At 39.1% G+C, this 22,685-nt stretch overlaps 2 protein-coding genes and 2 long non-coding RNA genes across 5 annotated transcripts; 2 read left to right on the top strand and 2 right to left on the bottom strand.

Moving 5' to 3' along the window:
• Window positions 1–2: 2 nt before the first annotated feature.
• On the top strand, window positions 3–974 carry LOC134216245 (uncharacterized). The gene is made up of 2 exons (XR_009980572.1): window positions 3–350; window positions 420–974. It is a non-coding gene; the product is annotated as an uncharacterized LOC134216245 (long non-coding RNA).
• A 68-nt stretch (window positions 975–1,042) lies between these two features.
• Window positions 1,043–5,151, bottom strand: LOC134216244 (jerky protein homolog-like). Its single transcript, XM_062695185.1, has 2 exons — window positions 2,771–5,151; window positions 1,043–2,700 (listed from the first exon to the last, which is right to left on the bottom strand). The coding sequence occupies exon 2, from the start codon at window positions 2,690–2,692 to the stop codon at window positions 1,043–1,045; it is 1,650 nt and encodes a 549-aa protein (XP_062551169.1). The 5' UTR covers window positions 2,693–2,700; window positions 2,771–5,151.
• A 4,488-nt stretch (window positions 5,152–9,639) lies between these two features.
• On the bottom strand, window positions 9,640–11,120 carry LOC134216242 (DET1 homolog). 2 transcript variants are annotated; one of them, XM_062695183.1, is made up of 2 exons: window positions 10,775–11,120; window positions 9,640–10,718 (listed from the first exon to the last, which is right to left on the bottom strand). In XM_062695183.1, the coding sequence occupies exon 2, from the start codon at window positions 10,670–10,672 to the stop codon at window positions 9,749–9,751; it is 924 nt and encodes a 307-aa protein (XP_062551167.1). In that variant the 5' UTR covers window positions 10,673–10,718; window positions 10,775–11,120; the 3' UTR covers window positions 9,640–9,748. The 2 variants fall into 2 exon arrangements, with proteins under 2 accessions (XP_062551167.1, XP_062551168.1); XM_062695184.1 differs by having other exon boundaries at window positions 10,846–10,883.
• A 7,595-nt stretch (window positions 11,121–18,715) lies between these two features.
• LOC134212143 (uncharacterized) lies at window positions 18,716–19,951 on the top strand. The gene is made up of 3 exons (XR_009979204.1): window positions 18,716–18,847; window positions 18,916–19,408; window positions 19,630–19,951. It is a non-coding gene; the product is annotated as an uncharacterized LOC134212143 (long non-coding RNA).
• Window positions 19,952–22,685: the final 2,734 nt, after the last annotated feature.

Below are 22,685 nucleotides of genomic sequence, written 5' to 3'. Positions count from 1 at the left end.
GTGCTCAGTGCGGGGTTTAGTCAGGAACTAATAACCGGGACATGACACTAGGATTTTTTTCGTGTTGCGCTTGAAGTCTCCATCGGTGTGTAGAGTTCTAGGTATACAGTTGAAAAGACACTAAGTCACACGCTATAATCTGTCAACTTTTGAGCATATCTTTTTCACCGTGCATAACTGACAAATGAATTTGTTTTTGTTTTTCTCGACCTTTGTCAAACAAAAGTTGTTTTTCTTTTCCGTTTTTCATTAATTAAATTATTTTGGTTTGCGTTTTTAATTTTATTGAACACCTACGACAATCTGTTAATTTACACTATGCAAAAGGAAAAAGTGTTGGAAATTTACAGGTACATAGAATAAACAAAAAAATAAGATGGAAAAATAAATTGTATATATCTGGATCACTTGATTTACAGCCATCTCCTCACGGCGTATGTCCGACTTTCCCGCTTCACTTCCATTGGCAGCTTATTCCAACACGATGGTCCATACACTAGCACACTTTTCCTGCTAGATGTACTAGAGATGTTGAAACCTCTTGTGCTTTCCAGCTGCGATCGTATACGGGTAGTGTTCCGTCGATAGGATTTTTCATAAAGCCACAAATCCGGAATCGGTATAGTTGTGCGGTAGATCGTGCCCAAGAATTTCTTTCCGTTATGCTGCAGTCGTGTCTCGATGACGAAGGCGGAGGATGAAACGGATAGCTGACGATGGAGGTGCTCTTTGAGCGCAGCAGACAGACCCGGGTAGTATACATTACATAGCAGCAGGTGAAGAATGGCACTACAGTCGAATTTCGTTTGTTGGGCTATCTTTAAGTGGGCTTCGTTAAAACTGGGCTCCCGTTAGTTGGGCTACAGCCCACTTACATCGAAGTCAAACGTCTTTTTTGACAGTGTCAAATTTCTGTCAAGGGGTTCGGGGATGTACAACTTGAATAGCCAAATAAAAATTAAAACAATTTGAAAGCAAGTTTATTTCAATTTCAAAATTCAAGTAAAACAAAGCGTAAATTTCAATAATAAAGCCAAATTCTTCAACATGTTCGTTTTAGCCATTCCGCTTCAATGAGTTTTGTGCGTAGAGCGTTCAAACGACAAACTTCTGCTGCATCGTGTTTCACAAAACGAATTACGCAATCAAGTGACTTAATTGCGTCTCCAAATTCTGGATCTTCGGTATTTGTAGCGGAAGTATCAAGAGAGTTGTTACTGTTCTCTGTCGATTCTTCCAACCATTCCTCGTGCATTTTCGGTTGACCTTTATGAAGGACGGATGACAAGATCTCTTCATCTGAAAACACTTCACTGGTGACCCAATCTGGGTTATGGTCAGCATCATACACTTGATCCTTCATCCACAGATCGATGTCTTCGTCAGATGTGCTAGTTCCTGAAAGATGGTCGATACTCGCAATGAGTGTTTTGAAATCCGCATCGCCTGCGTTCGTCCCTTCGTCGGTAGTATCGTTCGGCAAATCATCGATTAATTTGCGCCAAGAATTCCGGATGGTATTAGCGGAAATTTCATCCCAAGAAGAAGCCAACCATACGACGCACTGCTGAAGGGTAATCTTTTTCAAACGGTCTTCGAATGTCAAATGCTCGTTTTCCAAGATCAGCTTCAACATCAGTTTTCTTTTGTACTTCCGCTTCATTGCATTGATAACCGATTGGTCCATTGGCTGACACTCAGAGGTGACATTTGGAGGAAGGTAAATAACCTGAATCAGCCCGTCATCACTTTGCAGAGGATCGTCTAGATCATAATGACTGGTACAATTGTCAAGCACGAGCAATGCCTTTGGTTCAAAGCCTTGCTCGAGAGAAAATTTCCGCACTGCGGGGACAAATTCCTCATAGAACCAATGACGGAATAACTGTTTGGTCATCCAAGCTTTTTTGGAATGACAATACGATACGGGTAGTGTTGCTGTGTTCAGTCCCCGTGGCTTTGCAGCTGTTCCAATAAAAAGCAACTGAAGCTTAAGCGATCCGTCAATATTAGAACATGGCATGAACGTATACCTGGTTTTATTCTGCTTTCGCCCACTCGCCATGGTTTCAGTGTGCGTAACAACAGAACGGGTAGCCAAGAGCTTGATAAAAAGTGCAGATTCGTCTGCATTGAAAACCTGAGAGTTCGACAGCTGCATATCACGAATTTTCTTTTGTAGAATCGCTTTAAAGTTCAGGTATGCTCCAACATCTGCAGATGCCTTTTCACCCGCTACCGTTTTAACCCGCAATCCAAACCGCTGCTTGAAGCGATGCATCCAGCCGTCTGAGGCCGAAAATTTGTGCACGACGTAGTGCCCTTTATCCTGCAACAGCTTGAACAAAAGCTCCGCCTTTGTTTTCAGAATTTCCACCGTTAACAGAATATGAGACTGTCGCTGCTGGAGAATCCAGACATAGAGAGCTTCTTCCAGCAAAGGGAACCTCTGCTCCCTCAATGTCTTTCGGTTATCCACCCCATATTCGGTAAATTTCTCCGCTGCTGCTCGAATCGTTTCCTTTTTCTGTATAATCCTGGTTACAGTAGAAGATCCTATACCGTACTTCTTCCCTAGCGTATCATGCGTTGCGCCTCCAGATTCAAAATCTTCTATTATACGCACCTTTTCCACTAATGTCAACACGATATTTTTTCGTTTTTTGTCCATTTTTGCATGGGTGTTATCCATTTTTGTACCTAGTGATCACGTAATCATATGCACATTGAACCCTTCTTAATAAAGCTTACCATGTAAATAAATACTTACCCAAGAACAAATCGAAAACAAGATCAACAACCAAAATAATAAATTTCACTTTTCATAAATCGAAAAAACTTATAAACGTTTCTGCAACGATCCTGACAATAACAAACGATCGATGCGTCCCTCAATGCGTTTTAAGCTTTGACGTCTCAGCCCAACTAATGAAAGCCTTTCACTAAGTGGGCTACGGGTTTAGCCCAACGAACGAAAGTTGACTGTATTACGGCTTGCACTAGCTTTCGTTTTGTTTGTATCGAGGGCACAGAGACAAATCGCCTGAATGTCCTCAGAGTGTTATACATCTTCTTCACCACGTCATTCACCTGCTGTGCCCAACTTAATTTGCAGTCGAGTTGCAAGCCAAGGTTTGTTACACTGTTACTTAGTGGAATCCTTGAACCACTGAAAAAGATGTTCTCATCCGGAACAACTGTTCCTGACTTACAGAAAATAAACGCTTGAGTTTCCTTTGGGTTAGGGAATAGGCGGTTCACCTTTGCCCAACAGACCATAGCTGCAAGATCTTCGTAGATGCGCCGTACAATGTTGTCAACTTCTGCTTTAGGCCCAGACAAGTAGTTGTCGGCGTACAAGTGCCAATTGCACTTAGACTTGCTGGCAGGCTATTAATGCACATGCTAAAGAGCAGCGCACTCAGGCAGGATCATTGTGGTGTACCATCTGGAACCTCTTTTACAGTAGACATTGAATTTCGCAAGCACACGTTCTGAGATCGACCACTAAGGAAAGGTCATATTAGGCCACAATCATCAAGTGAAAACAGGAACTCGTGATTGAGTTTGTTCTCAAGTATCTGATGATCGACGCAGTTGAACGCCAACGAAAAATCGACGAGCACCAAGACAATGCAGCGGTGATTTTCGAAATTACTATATATATGTATAATGGACTACCTTTGTAAGAGCTGTACTGCCGTGAATCGCATCTCTGTCCCATCTTTGCTGGGTTTCCTATTCATATGGGACAAATATGCGATTCACGGCAGTGTAGTCGTGCTAAATCCCTTTCGATAACCAGATTGATTATACACGCAAGCAGTGGCGGGTTAGGATAATTGAGGTACTCGGTAATTTGTACAAGTAGAATCTTCTCAAGAACCTTGGAGATGGCTGGTAAGACGGCGATCTTGCGGAAGTCTTTTGGCTAAGATGGGTTGGATGATTTGGCAATAGGGGTTATGGCTTTTTTTTTCAGATATTCGGGAAGATTTTGAAGTCGATGATGTTATTGAAGAGATGTGATAGTAGCGGAAGGATGAAAGGACATAGTAACTTGATGAAGGAAATTGGGATGTTATCTGAACCATTGATTTGGATTTCATAAAGCTTCAAGCAGACAGCATTAACATCGGTATGGAAAGGAAACATTTCCCGGATTCCGAAGAGAACCCTTCTGGAATTCCGAAGAAACCCATTCTGGAATTACAAACGCAACCCTTATGGGATGGCATCGAGAATCATTATGAGATTCCAAAGAAAATTATTGCTGGAAATCGAGGAGAATCCTTGCTCCATTCCGAAGGGAATGGTTTCAGGATTCCGAAGAAAATCGTTCCGTGATTTCAAAGAAAATTGTCCAAGATTGCGGTGGGAATCCCTAAAGAATTCCCTTTGGTATCCCTGAAGGTTTCCCTTTGAAATCCCAAAAGGATTCACTTTGGAATTACTTAACCTTCCGGGACTCGCACCGTTGTAAAAAGTACAACACATTGAGTAAAAATGAGATAACTTTTTAGTCAGTTGACTAATTTGCACCAAACCATCATGTATTCCTCAAAAAATAGTTCTTCATCAATTGAAAAGATAATGAAAGTGATTCGATAGAAGGCTCGGGTAAATATAACTAAATAAAAGGCTCAGGTGCACTGGTAAAAGTGACCAGTAATGAATTATTTATTTATTTCATTAACAATTTATCCTAAAGTAACGCGATTTTTTCTATATCATTTCTGATAATAACCTTGGAGTTAATTCGCAATTCTCACTCACCTATGACCGCAGGTGGCCACCGGAAATCCCGGAACGTTCGTAAAAATAGTCATTTTGGAAAGTCCGTCCGTGAGCAGCGCAATTTTTTCTAAACCATTTCTGATGGTGATTTTGGAGATATTCCACAGTTCTTATTCTGCTATAACCGTAGGTGGCCACCAGACGGCCTTCCTTATAATTCGGAACGTCCGTAAAAATGATCATTCTGGAAAGTTCGTCCGAGAGCAGCGCAATTTTTTCTAAACCATTTATGATGGGCATGTATAAGCTAAAACACATTTCTCACACTGCTATGACCGCAGGTGGCCACCAGGCGGCCTTCCGGAAAACCCGGAACGTCCGTAAAAATGGTCATTTTGTGAAGTTTGTCCTAGAGCAGCGCATTTTTTTCTAAACCATTTCTGATGGTGATTTTGCAGATATTCCACAGTTCTTATTCTGCTATAATCGTAGGTGGCCATAAGAAGGCCTTCCTTATAATCCGGAACGTCCGTAAAAATTGTCATTTTGGAAAGTTTGTCGTAGAGCAGCGTATTTTTTTTCTAAACCATTTCGTCCGTAAAAATGGTAATTTTGAAAAGTTTATCCTAGTGCAGCGCAATTTTTTGTAAACCATTTCGGACGGCGATATTCGAGTTAATACCCAGCTCCTACAGCTCCGGAAAATCTGGAACATCCGTAAAAATGGTAATTTTGTGAAGTTCGTCCTAGAGCAGCGCAATTTTCTCTAAACCATTTCTGACGGTGATATTAGATGAAATTCTTAGTCATTACTCTGCTATGACCGCAGATGACCACCAGATGGCCTTCTGGATAATCCGGAACGACCGTAGAAATGATGATTTTGGAAAGTTTTTCCTGAAGCAGCTCATTTTTTTTCTAAACCTTTTCTGACGGTGATCTTGTAGATATTTCAAAGACGTGGCCACCAGGCGGCCTTCCGAATAATTTGGAAAACCCGTAAAATGGTCATTTTAGATGGTTCGTCCTAGAGTAGCGCAATTTTTTCTAAGACATTTTGATGGTGATTTTAGTGTTAATTCACAGAACTTACGACCGCAGGTGGCCACCAGACGGCCATTTCCGCAAATCAGGAACGTCCGTGAATGGTCGTATTATACAGTTCGTCCTAGACGATTTTTTCTAAACCATTTCTGATAATGACCAGGAAGTTAGTCAATGCTCTTTACCATCAAATATTGTATATAGTTTTACACCTTCGCCAAAGATATAATAATAGCCCAAAAATATGGTTTAGGGTCATTTGGCCGAATGCCGTTTGGCCGAATGTCGTTTGGCCGAATGCCATTTGGCCGAAAGGGTCATTTGGCCGAACACCATCTGACCGAATGCCGTTTGGCCGAATAGTTGAAATTCTCTGAATGAAGAATAAACGAGTAAGAAGGAAAGAGAAAGAAGAAAGAACCATAGAAGAAGAAAGAATAAAAGAAGAAGAAAGAATCAAGAAAGAGAAAAGAAAAACAAAAGAAGTAGAAAGAATAAAGCAGAAAGAAGGAAGAATGAAGAAAGAAGACGGAAGAAGGAAGAAGAAAGGAGAAAGAAGGAAGAAGGAAGTAGAAAGAAAGAAGACGGAAGAAGGAAGAAGAAGGAAGGAAGAAGAAAGAAGAAAGGAGAAAGAAGGAAGTAGAAAGAAGGAAGAAGGAAAAAGGAAGAAGGAAGAAAAAAGAAGGAAGAAGAATGAAGGAAGAAGGAAGAAGGAAGAAGGAGGAAGGAAGAAGGAAGAAAAAAGAAGGAAAAAGAAAGAAGGAAAGGAAGAAAGAAGAAGGAAGAAGGATGAAGGAAGAAAGAAGAAGGAAGAAGGAAGAAGAAAGAAGAAAGAAGGAAGAAGGAACAAGGAATAAAGAAGAAGGAGGAAGGAAGAAAGAAGGGGGAAGGAAGAAGGAATTAGAAAGAAGAAAGAAGATTGAAAGGGAAATGAAAAAGGAAGAAAAAAAAGGAAGGAAAATGAAAGAAGGAAAAAGTAAGACGGAAGAAGTAAGAAGGAGAAGGGAGAAAGAGAAGGTCAATTTTTATTAACTGTTCGGCCAAATGGCGTTCGGCCAAACAGCGTTCAGCCAAACGGCCGGGCACCCAAAAATATATGTACTACGCAAACAAATGAATAATGAATTCTATCATAATAATACCTAAAAAGTAGTCATTGGTGATAATAACCACACTAGAAATTCGAGAGATATTGGTCTTATTTGGCTAAAAAGAAGCTATTTCAGCTAAAAAACTTTGTTGGGATGTGATAGGAACGCAAAATACGGAATTCTAATTGGATGTAAGAAATAAGATTTTTCTGCATTTCCAATACTAACAGTTACTAAAACAGAACGCTCTCGAGATTACGAAATTTTTGGTTCATTTAGTGCGGTCAGTAATTGAACTAATTAGTGCGCGATAGTTAAACTACACGTTATACACAGCATGTTGTTTACCAAGACGAACCTCGCTACATTCCCTACCCCATATTTTTCAACATCCCAGTGATTTCTCGTGGAAGTGCAGATGACTCGTCGGCTTCCATCAAAGCGAGTATCACGTCAACATTTTCCTACCCATTCCTTAATTGACCTGCATCCGGACACGGCCGGCGCTGGTATTACTTTCTATTGGGTCACCAGTTTTTACACATTGAGGATGAAGCTAGTCCCAAACATCATCTGTTGGTTCTCTGTGTAATTACAGCTGGCCTGGCAATAACGGAGTAGCAACCGTGGGCGGTCAATCATGCATGCATGCATGCATGCATTTCCAATACTAACAGTTACTGTTAGACTAGTCAAGTTGAAGGTACAGGATTGAAATGGAAACGCTACGGAAATCCATTTCCTGTTCTAGCGATTGCTGTAACATGAGAAGTATACAAAAAGATACAAAGTAGGTGAATGAAATGGGCCTGAGATTGAACCCAAGGCATCATATGTATGAGGCAGTAACGATAGTTGTAAGACACACTTTTCTGAACATATTGGTTTTCAAATTCCAAATAACTGTAAATGACGGTACTTTTAAATATCCTGCGACATCTAACAATACCGTTTGATCCATATATCACCACCCACCCAGAATGATTCCTTTGATAAATCTTCCACTCAGTTAATCCAAAATTCAATTACCTACTTATGTCGATATATTTGTTCAAATTTTCTATTGATATCTACCTATCTAGCTAAATTCAAGCGCGTAGCTACTTACTACTCATCAGGGAACGTATGAGAAGAGTAATGCTGAAAAAAGAGATTTCACATCATCCAATCTCCGAGGAACAAGCAAGGCCTGCCATATTGGACTACCGTTCAAGGCTAAAATACACGGTATATATTAGATCACATCCGTAAAATCAGTACCAGATGATATGTGATGCGGCTCTAAACAAAAATAGTCAACATGTGCTACCACCACGACAGGATGTCTTTGGTTGCCATCTCAGTGCTAATGGCGTAAGGAAGCCGATCCATCACGACAACATATCCGAGGGGAGAAAGTGTAGGAATCATTTTGATGTAAGAACTTTACTTTGGGTGTCGGTCGATACTGCATAATTTTATTAATTTTAAATAGCTTGCTAGAATAATGCTACACCGGAGTTCGTGCAACGTAACACTGTGGCAGACATTCGCCCTGAGAAATGTACAAATGGATATTAAAATAAAATACCTACCTATATTTTTCTGTGTTTAACCATTTTGTATGTCACCCAAAAAAATTGGAAACTCTTGAATAAAAAGAGTTTCTGGTAATCTGGTAATATCAACGCACCCTCTGACCGCAGCCTATCTGCGTTGATATAATTACCGCTAAGCGATACGTCTAGGGATCGTTCAAAAATTACGTCCAAGGTTTGAGAGGGGAGGGGGTTCAAGAATTTGTGACAGGGGAAGAGTGGGGGGGTCTAGTAGTGTGCAAAGAAGACGAAACATTATTTATTTTAGAATTGTACGTACAAGGGGAGGTCAGTGATTTGTGACAGGAGGGGGGAGGGGGGTTCAAAATGCCAAATAAACGATGGACGTAATTTTTGAACAATCCCCTACCTGGCAACTAAAAAGTTTGAGTTTGAGATAATATTGTACTTCCAGTTGAAAACCGAAGTGAGCTCTCGCGACAATCGAGTTTTCTCCCGTTTCCTTTTGTCGCAACTACGTGGCGACTAAAGCGCAACATGGCGCACGGCGGTGGCATAGATACGCACTAGTCGCGATGCAGTTGCGACATCAGGAAATAAGGAAAAACTTAATCGTCGCGAGAGCTCACTTCGGTTTTCAACTGGAAGCACAATATTCTTCTACCAGAGAGTGGCCCTAAAATTCGAATCGTTTTTCTGGCCCGAGTTGTTTCATTACGATTAGGGAAGATTCATTAATTACGTAACGCAAAAATTGCCCATTTTCGACCCCCCGCCCTCACACTTTGTATGAAGCATCTGAAATTTTTGTATGGGTTGTCACACTTCGAGCAACCCCCTCTCCCCCTCCAAACGTTACGTAATTTATGGATGCTCCATTAGAGTATTTTAGACGTCTTCCAACTACTTTTTCATCATAAGGCCCAATGTCCACGTAACGTCTACTCAACACTGCGTGTAAGCGGCGTTAGAAGGACGCAAGTGTGCATCGTGAAAAAGCGATAACGCAGCGTCGCCGCGCCGAAGCCACTTGCATTATTTTCATGCTGCTATATATAGTTATGGCGTAAAGTATTTTTGAAAAGGGCCAACTTCCAATAAGAAACTTTTTGGAGTGGACACAAACCTATCTCGTCCCTTAGATAGAAAACAGTGCAGACAACTTACAAAACGAATAGTTGTAAATCTTCTCAAGCCGCAATACAAAAAATAGTTATCCAAAGTTTGATTTTATACTCTTGTCTCTCATTATTGGTAAGTATAAAAAATTCTTATCACCATATTTAATACTAAATACAATCAGTCAACAAATAACTCTCTACCGATAAAATTCTATCATCACCTTATCATCCGTGCCCCCGGATGTGGTATGTGGAAGTTGGCAATGTATTCCGTATTGATCCGCTGCAGGCTGATTGCAAACGGCTCCGTGAGGTGGAACGCGAACGCCACCAGCCGTCGCGATCCAGAGCTCGGCAGTTGAATTTGAACTCCAGCGTAGATTCGGAACTTGAGCAAACCAGAGTCTCTGGCAAAGAATCGTATGGGAAACTCGGCGCACGCTTTAGGTCGCTCCATTGCCGAAACCCATTTGTCGTCGAAGCTGAACAAAATAAGGTGCAGGTATGGAGAGCTGCTGTAGCTTTGTGCACTAATTGGCAGGGTGGCCAGGATCCGTTTGGTGGCCATTTGAACTCCTCCGCCACGTGCCCCGATTATCGTTTGCTTAAAACGCTGATGAAGCAGATTGCTGTAGATGTTGTTCGCTAACGAGCTGATAAATTGCGTTTGATGTGCCAGGTCGGCATTCCTGGAACTGTCACAGAAGTTCTCATACAGATACAAAAGCTCCGGGTATTGATTGCCGTAAATTCCTATTATCGTATTCTTCCAGATGTTGTAGATCACAAACGGGCTGTTGCGAATATTTGGTTCTTGAATCTCCAGCCTAACTTCGTCCTCGCTAGAATATTTGATCAACAGATGATCATCATCCAGTAATTCCATTTTCCACATTCGGAGGTTTCGAAACTCATCGAAGCGACGATAAAATTTTCTCAACGCAAATCTATCTTCGCCAATCGACTGCTGAATATGCGCTTGTCTGAATACCAACCAACATACGGTGCTTAACACTATTGATCGTTCGCTCACGAAGCGCTCGCAAGTTTGAAATGTTCCCCGTTGTTCTACCTCCGGACGTTCACATACTGTACAGCATTCCTTCATCTCGACAACAAAACCTTGGTAAACAGGCTGCATTCGCGGTTCAGTTGATTTTGTTGAATTTCCATGCTGTGTGCCTTAGCTAAAATAAGCAACATTGGTCATTGGTCTGTCTTTACCAGCCTCGCAAAATCTCACCTTTTTTTTCTTTGAGATGTCTGTTGACAGACGGCTGGGACCAATCATGGTCCATCTCGCCAAAATCTCACCTTCAAAGCTAGTCATAAATTTGACTCCGAATCTCGTAGCTTCGGCCTCCGGTTCCATCGTTGAGAAAAACAAAGACTGATGGTAGAAAACGTAAACATAAACAAAAACTGACAGGAATAAAGTCTACACTTCACAAAACACTTTCAAATAAATTTACCATAATATGAGTAAAATACACTAGCGCCTCTGGCGGTGCTGGTCTCGTGAGCTCATCTGGGTTGCACGAATTTTTAATCGGTTCTTCGGGACTCACACGTCCCGGTTATTAGTTCCTGGTTTAGTGTCTACTCGAACAGCTAATAAAATATTAATCTAGTTCTAACCTAAAGAAATTGACTTGCGAAATAGTGCCCGCCCTTTTTTTATTTGATGAAGCGCGCATAACTCCAATGACTTCCAACGTTCCGTCTCTCGTACGTGATGAAGGAAAAAATTCCCAAGTCGTTTTCAAAAGGATTTTCAACGGAATTGAGAATGTGAATAGATATTGTGGATTTACTTGACCAATGGATTCGAAGGTCGGTTCACTTGCCTATTTCAAACGTTCGTTTTTCCAGCAAGGTTTGCCAAACTCAATAAATGTTTGGTAGATTACCTTGTTTTTTGCTCCTTGTCTATCAAAACAGATGTCAAAACATCAGAAAAAGAAAGAGAAGTCCGAGGGAAACAGCAAAAAGCACGTGGCAGACTTGTCAGTTTTGACAGATTTTACTATGAAGATGGGTGTGAAGGTGAAAACGGCGATTTCAACGACCGTTCGACGAGCGACTATTTCGAACGGTCGGGTCCAATAGGGAAATCCACGTACAATACTTCCCGTAAAAATACCATCATATTCTAAGGGAAATTTTGATCAAAGAAGGTTCATTCAAGGGTCCATTAATGTCTAAATGCTAACACTTTTTGTATGAAGTAAATCGAAATATATTTATGTAGAAAATTTTTCGATGTTTTTGTTTTTAAAATTATTTACTTTGAAAAACAAGAAAAAAACAAACAAATAATGCACTAAATTTCGGCATAACGATATACTGAGCTGTTCGGCAAAGCATTACCGAACAGGTCGGTAAATTTTGACAGCTGAAGGTTTCATACAGTTTACGAATTGTCGGTAATTCGAACTTTCACCGAGATTATTGCCGAAATCTCAGCTGTTGGATTCTCGGCAATTTTTTTTGCCGGCCTCGGTGAAATAAATTAAGTGTGTATATCGCTTCCACTTTGGTACGTATGTATATAGCCAATCTGTGCATTATATAGAGTAGAGTGGGGCAAGAGTACGCACTTAGTTTTAAATCGATCATGTGGCCCTTATGAAGCAAGCTTCTGCATATCAAATCTGTGTCGATGATTCATATACTCTTCCTTCATGTTACCCAGTGGAAAAAATATTGAAATTATTGAGATTCGTTTTAGTAGAACCTTTATTGCAAGGCAAGTGAAAAACGCACTCTTACCCCACCAGTGGGGTAAAAGTGCGCATCGGGTGGGGTAAGAGTACGCATTTATCCAATCATGTGCTTTAAGTATATATTTACACAAATAAGAGTTAATAACATTTAATTGATGTTTAATAAGCATATATTAGGAAATGTTTAAAGATTACGTAACTCTTAAAGGGGGAGGGGGTCCTTAAAATGTGCACTCTTATACGAAAAAACATTGTTTTTTATATATACAAAAAACTACAGAGGTAAAAATATATATCAGGTTTCACGTGGCGTATACAAAGGCATTTTTCTTGAAGAAAGTCCACCAATAACGTAAAGTAAAATTTGGCTATTTCATCACCCCTCCCCCCTATCTTACACTATTTGTATGAATCCTCTAAAAATTATATGGATCGTCGCACATCTTGCAACCCCTCCCAGCCAAACGTTGCGTAATTTATGAATGTTTCTTTTGATTAAATGAAATTATCATTTAGATGAAATTGTGTTTTCGTACTATGTTTAGGTGTACAACAAGTCCTAATACAATTTCATTATTTCGCTTCAGTGCTTTGTTCGCTAAGTCCTTTCTAACACCGAATTACTTCAACTTATCCTAAAAACTTGTGATAATTTCGAATTCTGTCCCTTTTTTCTTAGTTGTGGATCTTTACGCTTTGGAAGAAGTCTTATTTCGACCGGAGATACGGGTTTTACATCATAATTTAAAAATTCATATGCGTACTCTTGCCCCACCGGTTCCTGCGTACTTTTACCCCACAGTCCCAAAAATTATGCAAGTAATGGTTTTGACTTCTTGGAAAACCAACCGGATTGGTATTCTGTACCATAAAGTACTCTATACAATAGGTTATCGAAATGGTATAATGTTCACCTGATTGAACGTATATATGGTAATGAAATACTAGTTGCGGGAATCCAATTATTTTTAGCAAAATGACCAAAAAGTTATCTAACTCCATATCTCCCTTGTTGTTTATTCAAATAAAAGATATTTTAGTGACTAGATAAAGATTGTCGCTTCGGTTCCCTTTGTTCTGCTGTCCGAAACATGTGTGGTACATACCTGTCAAATCGTATGGATTTTCCTTCTTTGACATTTAGCTCCCCTATCCTCGCCAGCAAAAGATGTTCCGGACAGCGACGACAGCGACAATCTTTATCTAGTAACTAAAATATCTTTTATTCAAATCGTTTACAATTACACATGATAATAGTTGGCCAGAATACCTGTCAAACTGATGCAGTGCTGCTAGTTTATCTTTTTTTATTACTTCAAAAAATCGAAAACGTACTCTTACCCCACGCGCACTCTTGCCCCACTCTACTCTACGATTAAGTTGATTCATATATAATAACCACAGACAAACAGACATAACACATTGAACATTTACTCATCAAATTCATCGTCGTTCAAACACTAACGACATCTGTTGATTTCAGTTAGTTGGGCAAATCACGAACCAGATGGCGGTAGTAAGCAAACGTCAAACTCGAGCAAAAACGACGCGCGCGCCACGAGTGATCGATTGGCCAACTAATGATTATTTGAATTGAACAGTAAATCAGTGAACGATGGAGATTTGACGAGTGTTATGTCTGTTTGTCTGTGTAATAACCTAGAGTTAAATGTACCTAAATGTTGATTGGGAAGACAAGGTGATGAGCTTTCGTGCCTGTAGTTCAACATTGCGCAAAAATGTGTCATGCGGAGAGCCAGGTGTAACCAGGGGATGACATGGACATTGTCGGTTGAACATTGGCAAAGGTGGCAGAACTGTATACCCACCTGAAACGTGAAGCAACAAAAGTTGGACTGGAACCGAGCGCTACATGGCCCGCCTGGGAAGCAGTGTTACAATAGACGGGGATACCTTCGAGGTAGTCGAGGTGCATCATCTGTGGAAGTCGGGCCTACTACGGGCTCCAGAAGAAACTGCGGTCAAAAAGGATTCACCACCGCACCAAATGTGTCATGTGCAAGACGCTGATAAGACCGGTAGTCCTCTACATACATGAAAAATGGACAATTAATGTTCGAGAAGGACTTGCAATTGCAAGCACTCGGAGTATTTGAGAGACGGGTGCTTTGGATCATCTTTGGCGGTGTGCAAGAAGACGGTGTATGGTGGCGAAGAATGAACCACGAGCTCACCAGCCCTACGGCGAACCCAATATCCGACCAATTATCCAGAAAGTAGCTAAAGCCGGAAGGGTACGATGGGCAGGGCATGTTGCAAGAATGCTGAACAGCAATCCTGCAAAGATGGTGTTCGCTTCCGATTTGGCAGGTACGAGACGGCGTGGAGCGCAGCAAGCGAGGTGGACTGACCAGAACCAGGTACAAAACGATTGGCGAACGAGGGTCACATTCGGGGCAAGCCAGAGTAATGGGTCAAACACAATTGGTACGTTTGCGTGCGTTTTGACAGTTTTTCCATGGGAAAACTGTCAAAACGCACGCAAACGTATCAATTGTGTTTGGCCCATAAACGCGACGAGCGATGCGACGCGACTCACGTAAAAGAATAACAATCATTATCACCAGGCTGTCAAATTGCACTGTCGCGTCGCGTCGCATCGCACGTCGCGTTTACTCTGGCTTGCCCCTTCGAGGATGGAGAGATGCGGCCTCGAACCGTGAATTGTGGCGTGAAATTGTTGATTCAGTGTCATCTGTACGTACTAAATAAATTAAATGAACAATTACACATGACAATAGTTGGTCAGAATTAGAGACCTTGATAAGAGAAACGCGGATAGAAAATATAGGTAACACTGCAGCCAACCTTCTTCATTAGAGAACAACACATGAGAAAGAATAAATGGTTTATCCAGGTAAAATTTTACATGTTACTATTTAATGTGTTTACATCACATGATAATACAATCCAGTAAACAAAGCAATTGCATTTCATAATCTATCATTGATTTGCATTGCATAATAAATGTAAAATGCATTGAAAATTTGATCATTCATAAATGATATTAACTCAAATTGAACCGTTTTCAGTATTTCTAGACCAACATTTGAAAAGGGCGGAATTCCATTAACATGAAACCGAAAAAATTGCTCTCCAAGTTTCGAGCTTGTAAATCAATTCCTATTTAGTGAATATTCAATAGAAATTGAACTTTATGCATATTATAGATGAAAACTACCTTTCTCTTCGATGTGCTATGCCAAAATATGCAGCTGAGTGTATATTAGCTTCAGAAATGGAAATTAGATGCACTACGCCCAAAATCAAAGTCTCACTGGAAATACGCCATGGAAATTAGTCCTGTTAGAGTAAAATCAGCAGTGATTCAAATCGTTCGGGGCTGTCAGTTTGAATATGAATCTGAAACATTCATTTTCCCAGCAGCTGTTCTAGATTCAGTTTTTATACCAGTCAACTGTCAAAAAAATAAAACTGGTATAACCCTCCGTTCTATTTTCTGCAGATTTGAACCACGATTGAATCACGAGATTCAAATATTTTTCAATTGTTTTGGTGTATGGATGCGTCATTTTATCTACGGATAAATCCACTTTGCAATTCCTGCGCCTTTCTTGGCAGTAACATAATGATTTCAATTAATTGAAAATTTGAAAAACATGAATAGAACACTGCTGGGGAAACCAGCGAGTTTGTTCTATTTTGCTCCAGATTCAAACTAGAATAGTGGTCGAAAATTTAGAATGAAACTGAATCACTCCTGATTTCACCCTTACCAACTGCCTGTGTTGTTCCGCCCAACGTTTCATCGATAAATTGCCTACCTTTAGGTTATTTCTGTACAGCTTGAATTGCGTAGCACGTTATTCTCAAGCAATAAACCAATTAAAACATTAATTTCCAAGCTTTTTATCATAGATTAGGAGAAAAACAGGTTTGATTTGAGGCCACGTCTGTATTTTCTATATTGGGGTACACGGATAAATTCAAATAACCTATTTTGCATACTTTTTAATATTTATTTTACTTAATTCTTTTATATGTATTGCGAATATTAAAAAATAAGCACTGGAATATTAGTTTCTAGGCTAGCTAAGATTATCGATAAAATAATCATTTTTTGGTTTATTTCTATGTGTCAAATTTGGACTTGTTCATTTTTTGATTGTAGATTGAAACTGTTGAGCAAATGGTTGTTGAAAATTTGGAGATAAAAATGTTCAGCATAAAGAGTAAGTTTGATTGAAAACGTTTGAACAATAAAATGCGACTTCTTTTATCAATTAACTATTTCTACAGATCATAACATGCAGCAATTTCAACGGCCGATTCCGGACAACATCTGCTCGAACCAGAAAGCGGAAAAAAGTGAAAAAAAACTTAAAAAAAAGACACGGATTGGATCTCAGATATCGGTAATTTGCAGCTTCCGTTCTTGCTTGCTACCCTGGGTTGAAATGGAAGCATGGGAATTTGCAACAAATACCTACATTCGCCTTGGCTTTAGGAGGCGAATCTGCTGCTCAAAAGGAAGCGATGTTTTGCCTGAACCTTTAGCCCACCTATCGGAAACTAAATGTGTTGAAAGCGCATGTTATTTTTCTTGTATTTTGCCAATAAATATGTAATAATACAAATACCAGCGTTTAATTGAATTATCTTCTCAATTCCACTATTTTTTTGTTTATGTTTTCTATCGGATTGAAGAACCTGTCAAAAGAGAAGCCTCGCAAATATTAAAAAGGAAATAAGCATTACGAAGGATTAAACGAAATTTAAGCATGGGAAAGCTTACCCCAAAAATAATCATTAGAATGAGTGGATAGACTGAATATGATTTTAGATTAAAGTATAATCTATTTAGATTATATATTTTTATCCGTGATACATTTCACGATTGCGAAAAATTGAAAAACATCACGAAAATATGATAGACTTGAACGTAAATATCTAAGCCGTTTCTAGATGGATTCTCTATTTTCTTGGACCATTCGATCAAGGAAGAGTCATTTCTTCATATCCAACGTATTAAATAAAATATATCGATAATTATTTACTATTGATAATTTTCTAACAGTTTCACAATGGGTTTCGGTGAATCAACCAAACCTATAAGCATTGACGAATACATAGACGGAGGGGTGGCCATTTTTCCGGGAACCACTACACGGATAAATTCAAATAACCTATTTTGCTTACTTTTTAATATTTATTTTACTTAATTCTTTTATATGTATTGCGAATATTAAAAAATAAGCACTGGAATATTAGTTTCTAGGCTAGCTAAGATTATCGATAAAATAATCATTTTTTGGTTTATCTCTATGTGTCAAATTTGGACTTGTTCATTTTTTGATTGTAGATTGAAACTGTTGAGCAAATGGTTGTTGAAAATTTAGAGATAAAAATGTTTAGCATAAAGAGTAAGTTTGATTGAAAACGTTTGAACAATAAAACGCGACTTCTTTTATCAATTAACTATTTCTACAGATCATAACATGCAGCAATTTCAACGACCGATTCCGGACAACATCTGCTCGAACCAGAAAGCGGAAGAAAGTGAAAAAAAAACTTAAATAAAAAGACACGGATTGGATCTCAGATATCGGTAATTTGCAGCTTCCGTTCTCGCTTGCTACCCTGGGTCGAAATGGAAGCATGGGAATTTGCAACAAATACCTACATTCGCCTTGGCTTTAGGAGGCGAATCTGCTGCTCAAAAGGAAGCGATGTTTTGCCTGAACCTTTAGCCCACCTATCGGAAACTAAATGTGTTGTAAGCGCATGTTATTTTTCTTGTATTTTGCCAATAAATATGTAATAATACAAATACCAGCGTTTAATTGAATTATCCTCTCAATTAAACTATTTTTTTGTTTATGTTTTCTATCGGATTGAAGAACCTGTCAAAAGAGAAGCCTCGCAAATATTAAAAAGGAAATAAGCATTACGAAGGATTAAACGAAATTTAAGCATGGGAAAGCTTACCCCAAAAATAATCATTAGAATGAGTGGATAGACTGAATATGATTTTAGATTAAAGTATAATCTATTTAGATTATATATTTTTATCCGTGATACATTTCACGATTGCGAAAAATTGAAAAACATCACGAAACTACTAGACTTGAACGTAAATATCTAAGCCGTTTCTCGATGGATTCTCTATTTTCTTGGACCATTCGATCAAGGAAGAGTCAATTCTTCATATCCAATGTATTAAATAAAATATATCGATAATTATTTACTATTGATAATTTTCTAACAGTTTCACAATGGGTTTCGGTGAATCAACCAAACCTATAAGCATTGACGAATACATAGACGGAGGGGTGGCCATTTTTCCGGGAACCACTATATACCCCTGGGGAGTGACGGATTACAATTATTACTATCACTCGACCATTGAGAAGCCCCTCAATTCGAATCACGTCAGTTTGACAACAGTTGTCATTTCCATTTTTGTTTACCTCGCATCGCAAGTTTTAGAAAAACAACTTTTATTACCAACAGTCATATTTACCCTCATTACGGCACGGATTATATTTAACTGCCGACGATCCATCATTGTTATCCGATTTCGGGGAAAATCAATGCTTTTGGTGTAGGTATGAGTCGACCAATCGTTTTAGGAAAAGTAAGTATGTAAGTTTATTCTAACATTTTCTTTTTTTAGAAAGGCAAACATAAGCTGCTACGGAAAACACGTCAGGATTGCTCCGATCAGTGAACACAGTGATTTAAATTGGAGCCGTACAGCCGAACGGCACACGGGGTCCGGATATATTCATCTTTGTGAACCATGGACTGGTTGATTCGATCTTGTGGATATTTTATCACGCTGAAGCTCCAATTGGGTGTCCGTGCTTTGCTGAGTTCATTGAGTTGTAGAAAAAACACTGGAGAACAGAGCAAGAAAGATCGGCAAGAGTATTACCTTGAGGTCTACCGATTTTATAAAGCATTCGTCAGCTGATTTGCGTCACTGACAAAAGCAACCAGCTTGTAAACATTCATGAAGTACAGCCTCCAAAGTTACTGCTGCGGATGCAGAAGTAAGCTCGCTGCTCACCAATACCCGGTGATGACCAACACAACACCAACACATCCGATTCAGCTAAAGGCTAGATGCAGAAGCTTAACGGGATCAAGGAAGCAGAGCGTTTTCAGTAAGTTCGTTTTTATTTTATCATCGTTGGTAACTCACTGTACTAGGTAGTCATCGACATACATACTTTTTAAAAACATTCACATTGGGCGAGTCTATGGATCCTATTACTAATTATTATTCCAATTATTCTTTCTAATTTTAACGATGGAAATTCCAAGTGGAACATTCTGTACTTTATTTATCATTATTGTTGTGTATTTTATGTTTTCTTTTTTATAGCTCTCTGTTTTCGGTTCAAGAACCGTTCTCCCGTTAACAAGGTACAAAGTGTCCGATGTCATGAAAAATAAACGCGCCAGAAGATGCACTTTTAATAATCGACTGTTTTGTTTTGGACATTTTTGGAGCGAATGTTTTCTCTTGTCCTAAAGACGAATTACCACTATCCAATTTAATTTCCCGGGAAATGGGAGGGCATTACAAATGAGTTCAAACGTAAAAAAGTAAAGAAGCTTGATACTTTGGTTTTGTTGAATTAAAATTTACGTTTTATTACTTCAATAGAGGAAATCTGCGCCAATTTACAACATAGGGTAAACTGGGGTAAAATGCACCCATATTTTCAGGAATGTTTACTGCTGGACTGGTAGTTCGAGATCCGAACTACACAGGGGGGTAATATGCGGTGCATCGCGCCTCCTCTGCATGTAGTATGAAGCAAATGTAAATAAACAATCCCACATTTTATTCGTTAGTCAGCAGTAGTGTAGGTTAACCAATATCCTACAAGATTCCAGTTCGAAAAATGTTACACTTGCCAAGCGGGGTGGCCCAGGGTGGTCCGCCTTTCCCAAGCGGCGAGGCCCGGATAATACATCTTAGGTAGGCTTGATTTGTTCGTGGATGACAGGCTTACTCCCCCCCTGGAACTACATGCGCTGTAGCAAATACTCTCGAAACATTGCCGAAAATGTCCTCAAAAACGTCAAAGGGTCGTTTTGCCCCGGGGGTGCATATTGCCCCAGTTTCCCCTACAAGTTAACCATTTCTCTGTTAAAGGATTTAAGAGTGATTTTCGTAAAATGGCGTATACGTCACCTTTTCGGGCAGCGTAAGAGCAGGTGCACACTACAAGGATAACAATTGAGGAACCTACCGGTCTGCTCAAGGACATTAAAACCATTAGCCCACGGGTGGAAACACTTTTCACATTGCGAGAAGGTAATGTTAATGACAATTTATTACAACATACGTTTATTACACATAAACTCTTTTGAGTGTGAGTAGAATTCGCTGTAATTTACTTCAAAACATCGGGTTATCAGAAAGACGACAATAAATCGTTAGCTAATAACCGCCATTATGGTAAGCCAGCATGGAAACTCAAAGCCATGTAAAACGGTTGAGAATACGTTACCAAGTGTATCATTCGAAAGAACTAAATTAGTTAATAATGTAATAATGTTAATAATAATGTTCTCCGATTGCTGCACTAGAAAGTATCGGTATTTTAGTGTTACATGCAAGGAATTGTTATGCCTCCTATACTGCCCTTCTACGCATAATTCTCCCATGTTACCCTTGATGAAAAATCTCAAACTCGAGTCAATTTGTCCCACTGAAAAAATTAAGTTGTTGTCTGATGATAATAGAGGCTGAGAACCGTTTAAATAAGTAGGGATTCGTTTTATGCCCTGGAAAAGTTGCTTACGCTCATAACATCCCGAAAATATTTGATAAATTTGAGAATCGAATCGATCCTTAATTTGGTGGGACAAAGTGACTCGAGTTTGAATTTTTTCATACAGAAGTAAAATATGAACGCAATCCATTACCTGGAAAGCCAACAATAGTTCTACTAAGTCCAATCCCTGTTGTGCAAATTGGTTTGAATAATGACATGACAAAAACAGTGTACTAATGGATCACCACAAAAAAAAACGAAGCGGCACTGGCTTGAATTGATTTATTGATTTATTTTCACTAAGGTTTCTCACCATACGATGTAAATGTAGCATGTTTTAATGCATAACTACAATACATAATACATACATTAATACATAACAAAATATATCTGATTATGTGCTATCGTAGCGTACTTTCATCATGTACAGTTTTAATGTTCTCATTGCTTTCTAATATCCATTGCTTGCCAGTGGTCAGTTCATGAGAAATGAAATAGTGGGAAGAATGAATTGAGTGAGTGTTTGGAATCAAATGTAATTCTTATCCTAGTGTCCTTCATTATATAAAATGTTGCCGTACTCATGATCTTGTTAATCTCTATCTAATAATCCCACAATGATGATATGCAGCTTATCCTGTGGACGCGCATTTGCTAAAATGTTTCTCATCATCAATGATGTAGCAATGAATGGTTATCTAGTAATAGGTTCTTGAATGGTAAGCATTTCCGTCATGTTCTTCATTATAACTAATGACATCGTCGTCGCTGTGGTTAACATTGTAATTGTAAACGAGTGCAATGATGTTGATAGCACATTTTTCCTCGTAGCTACCGTTGTTGAGTCAAAGTTTATCGGTGGTTTATTCGTCAAAGTTCAATATCTAAAACAGAAATAAATTTTCTATTAGTTTTGGTTTTATGAATTTTATTTAGAAATAAAAATGAAATGCATTTGAAAGATTTTTTTATAATTTTATTTAATGATGCACAGTTTTATTATAAGAATAAGTGGTATTTGTATTTTAGGTATTATGTAATAGCGATGGATACGTACGATGAATTTGTCGAGTCGGGATATATTTCAATTATGGAATACGTCGACGATAGTGATGAGCTTTTACTATTTGATTTGGAAGGTTGCCGCGACGAATAGGAGCAGACATGTCCTATAAAAAAAGTTTCATCTATTTGCACTTTCTTCTAAATATTTTTCAAAGTTTATATGTACTTTAGTTATGTTCCAACTTTTTCGTATAATCAGTATACGCAAAGGCTATAGAATGCCTCAGAACTTTTGATAGATGACCCGGAGACCTTTTTTCAATGGCTCTACATTCCATCCGGAACTTAGCCTGCTTTTCAACTCAGTATTCTATTAGCATCTCCTCGTGCACGCGGCGTTAAAAAGACGCAGGTGTGAATCGAGAAAAAAGCGGTAACGCAGTGTCGCCGCGTCGATGCACTCATGCGTTATTTTAACGCTGCGTGCACGTGGCGTTGAAATAACGCTACGTGCAGATCGGCCCATAGTATTTGATTATTACGGCTTTAAGGGTCGATGCCCACATAGCGGTTTTTTAAGCTGCGTTAACGCCGCATCCACGCAAGGTATCAAATGGAATCGTGCACACGTAAACGTGTGCATTTA

Source organism: Armigeres subalbatus, chromosome 2, assembly GCF_024139115.2.
Source record: "Armigeres subalbatus isolate Guangzhou_Male chromosome 2, GZ_Asu_2, whole genome shotgun sequence".
In the NCBI taxonomy this organism is placed as follows: Eukaryota; Metazoa; Arthropoda; class Insecta; order Diptera; family Culicidae; genus Armigeres; species Armigeres subalbatus.
This window is presented reverse-complemented; position numbering and strand designations above follow the sequence as displayed.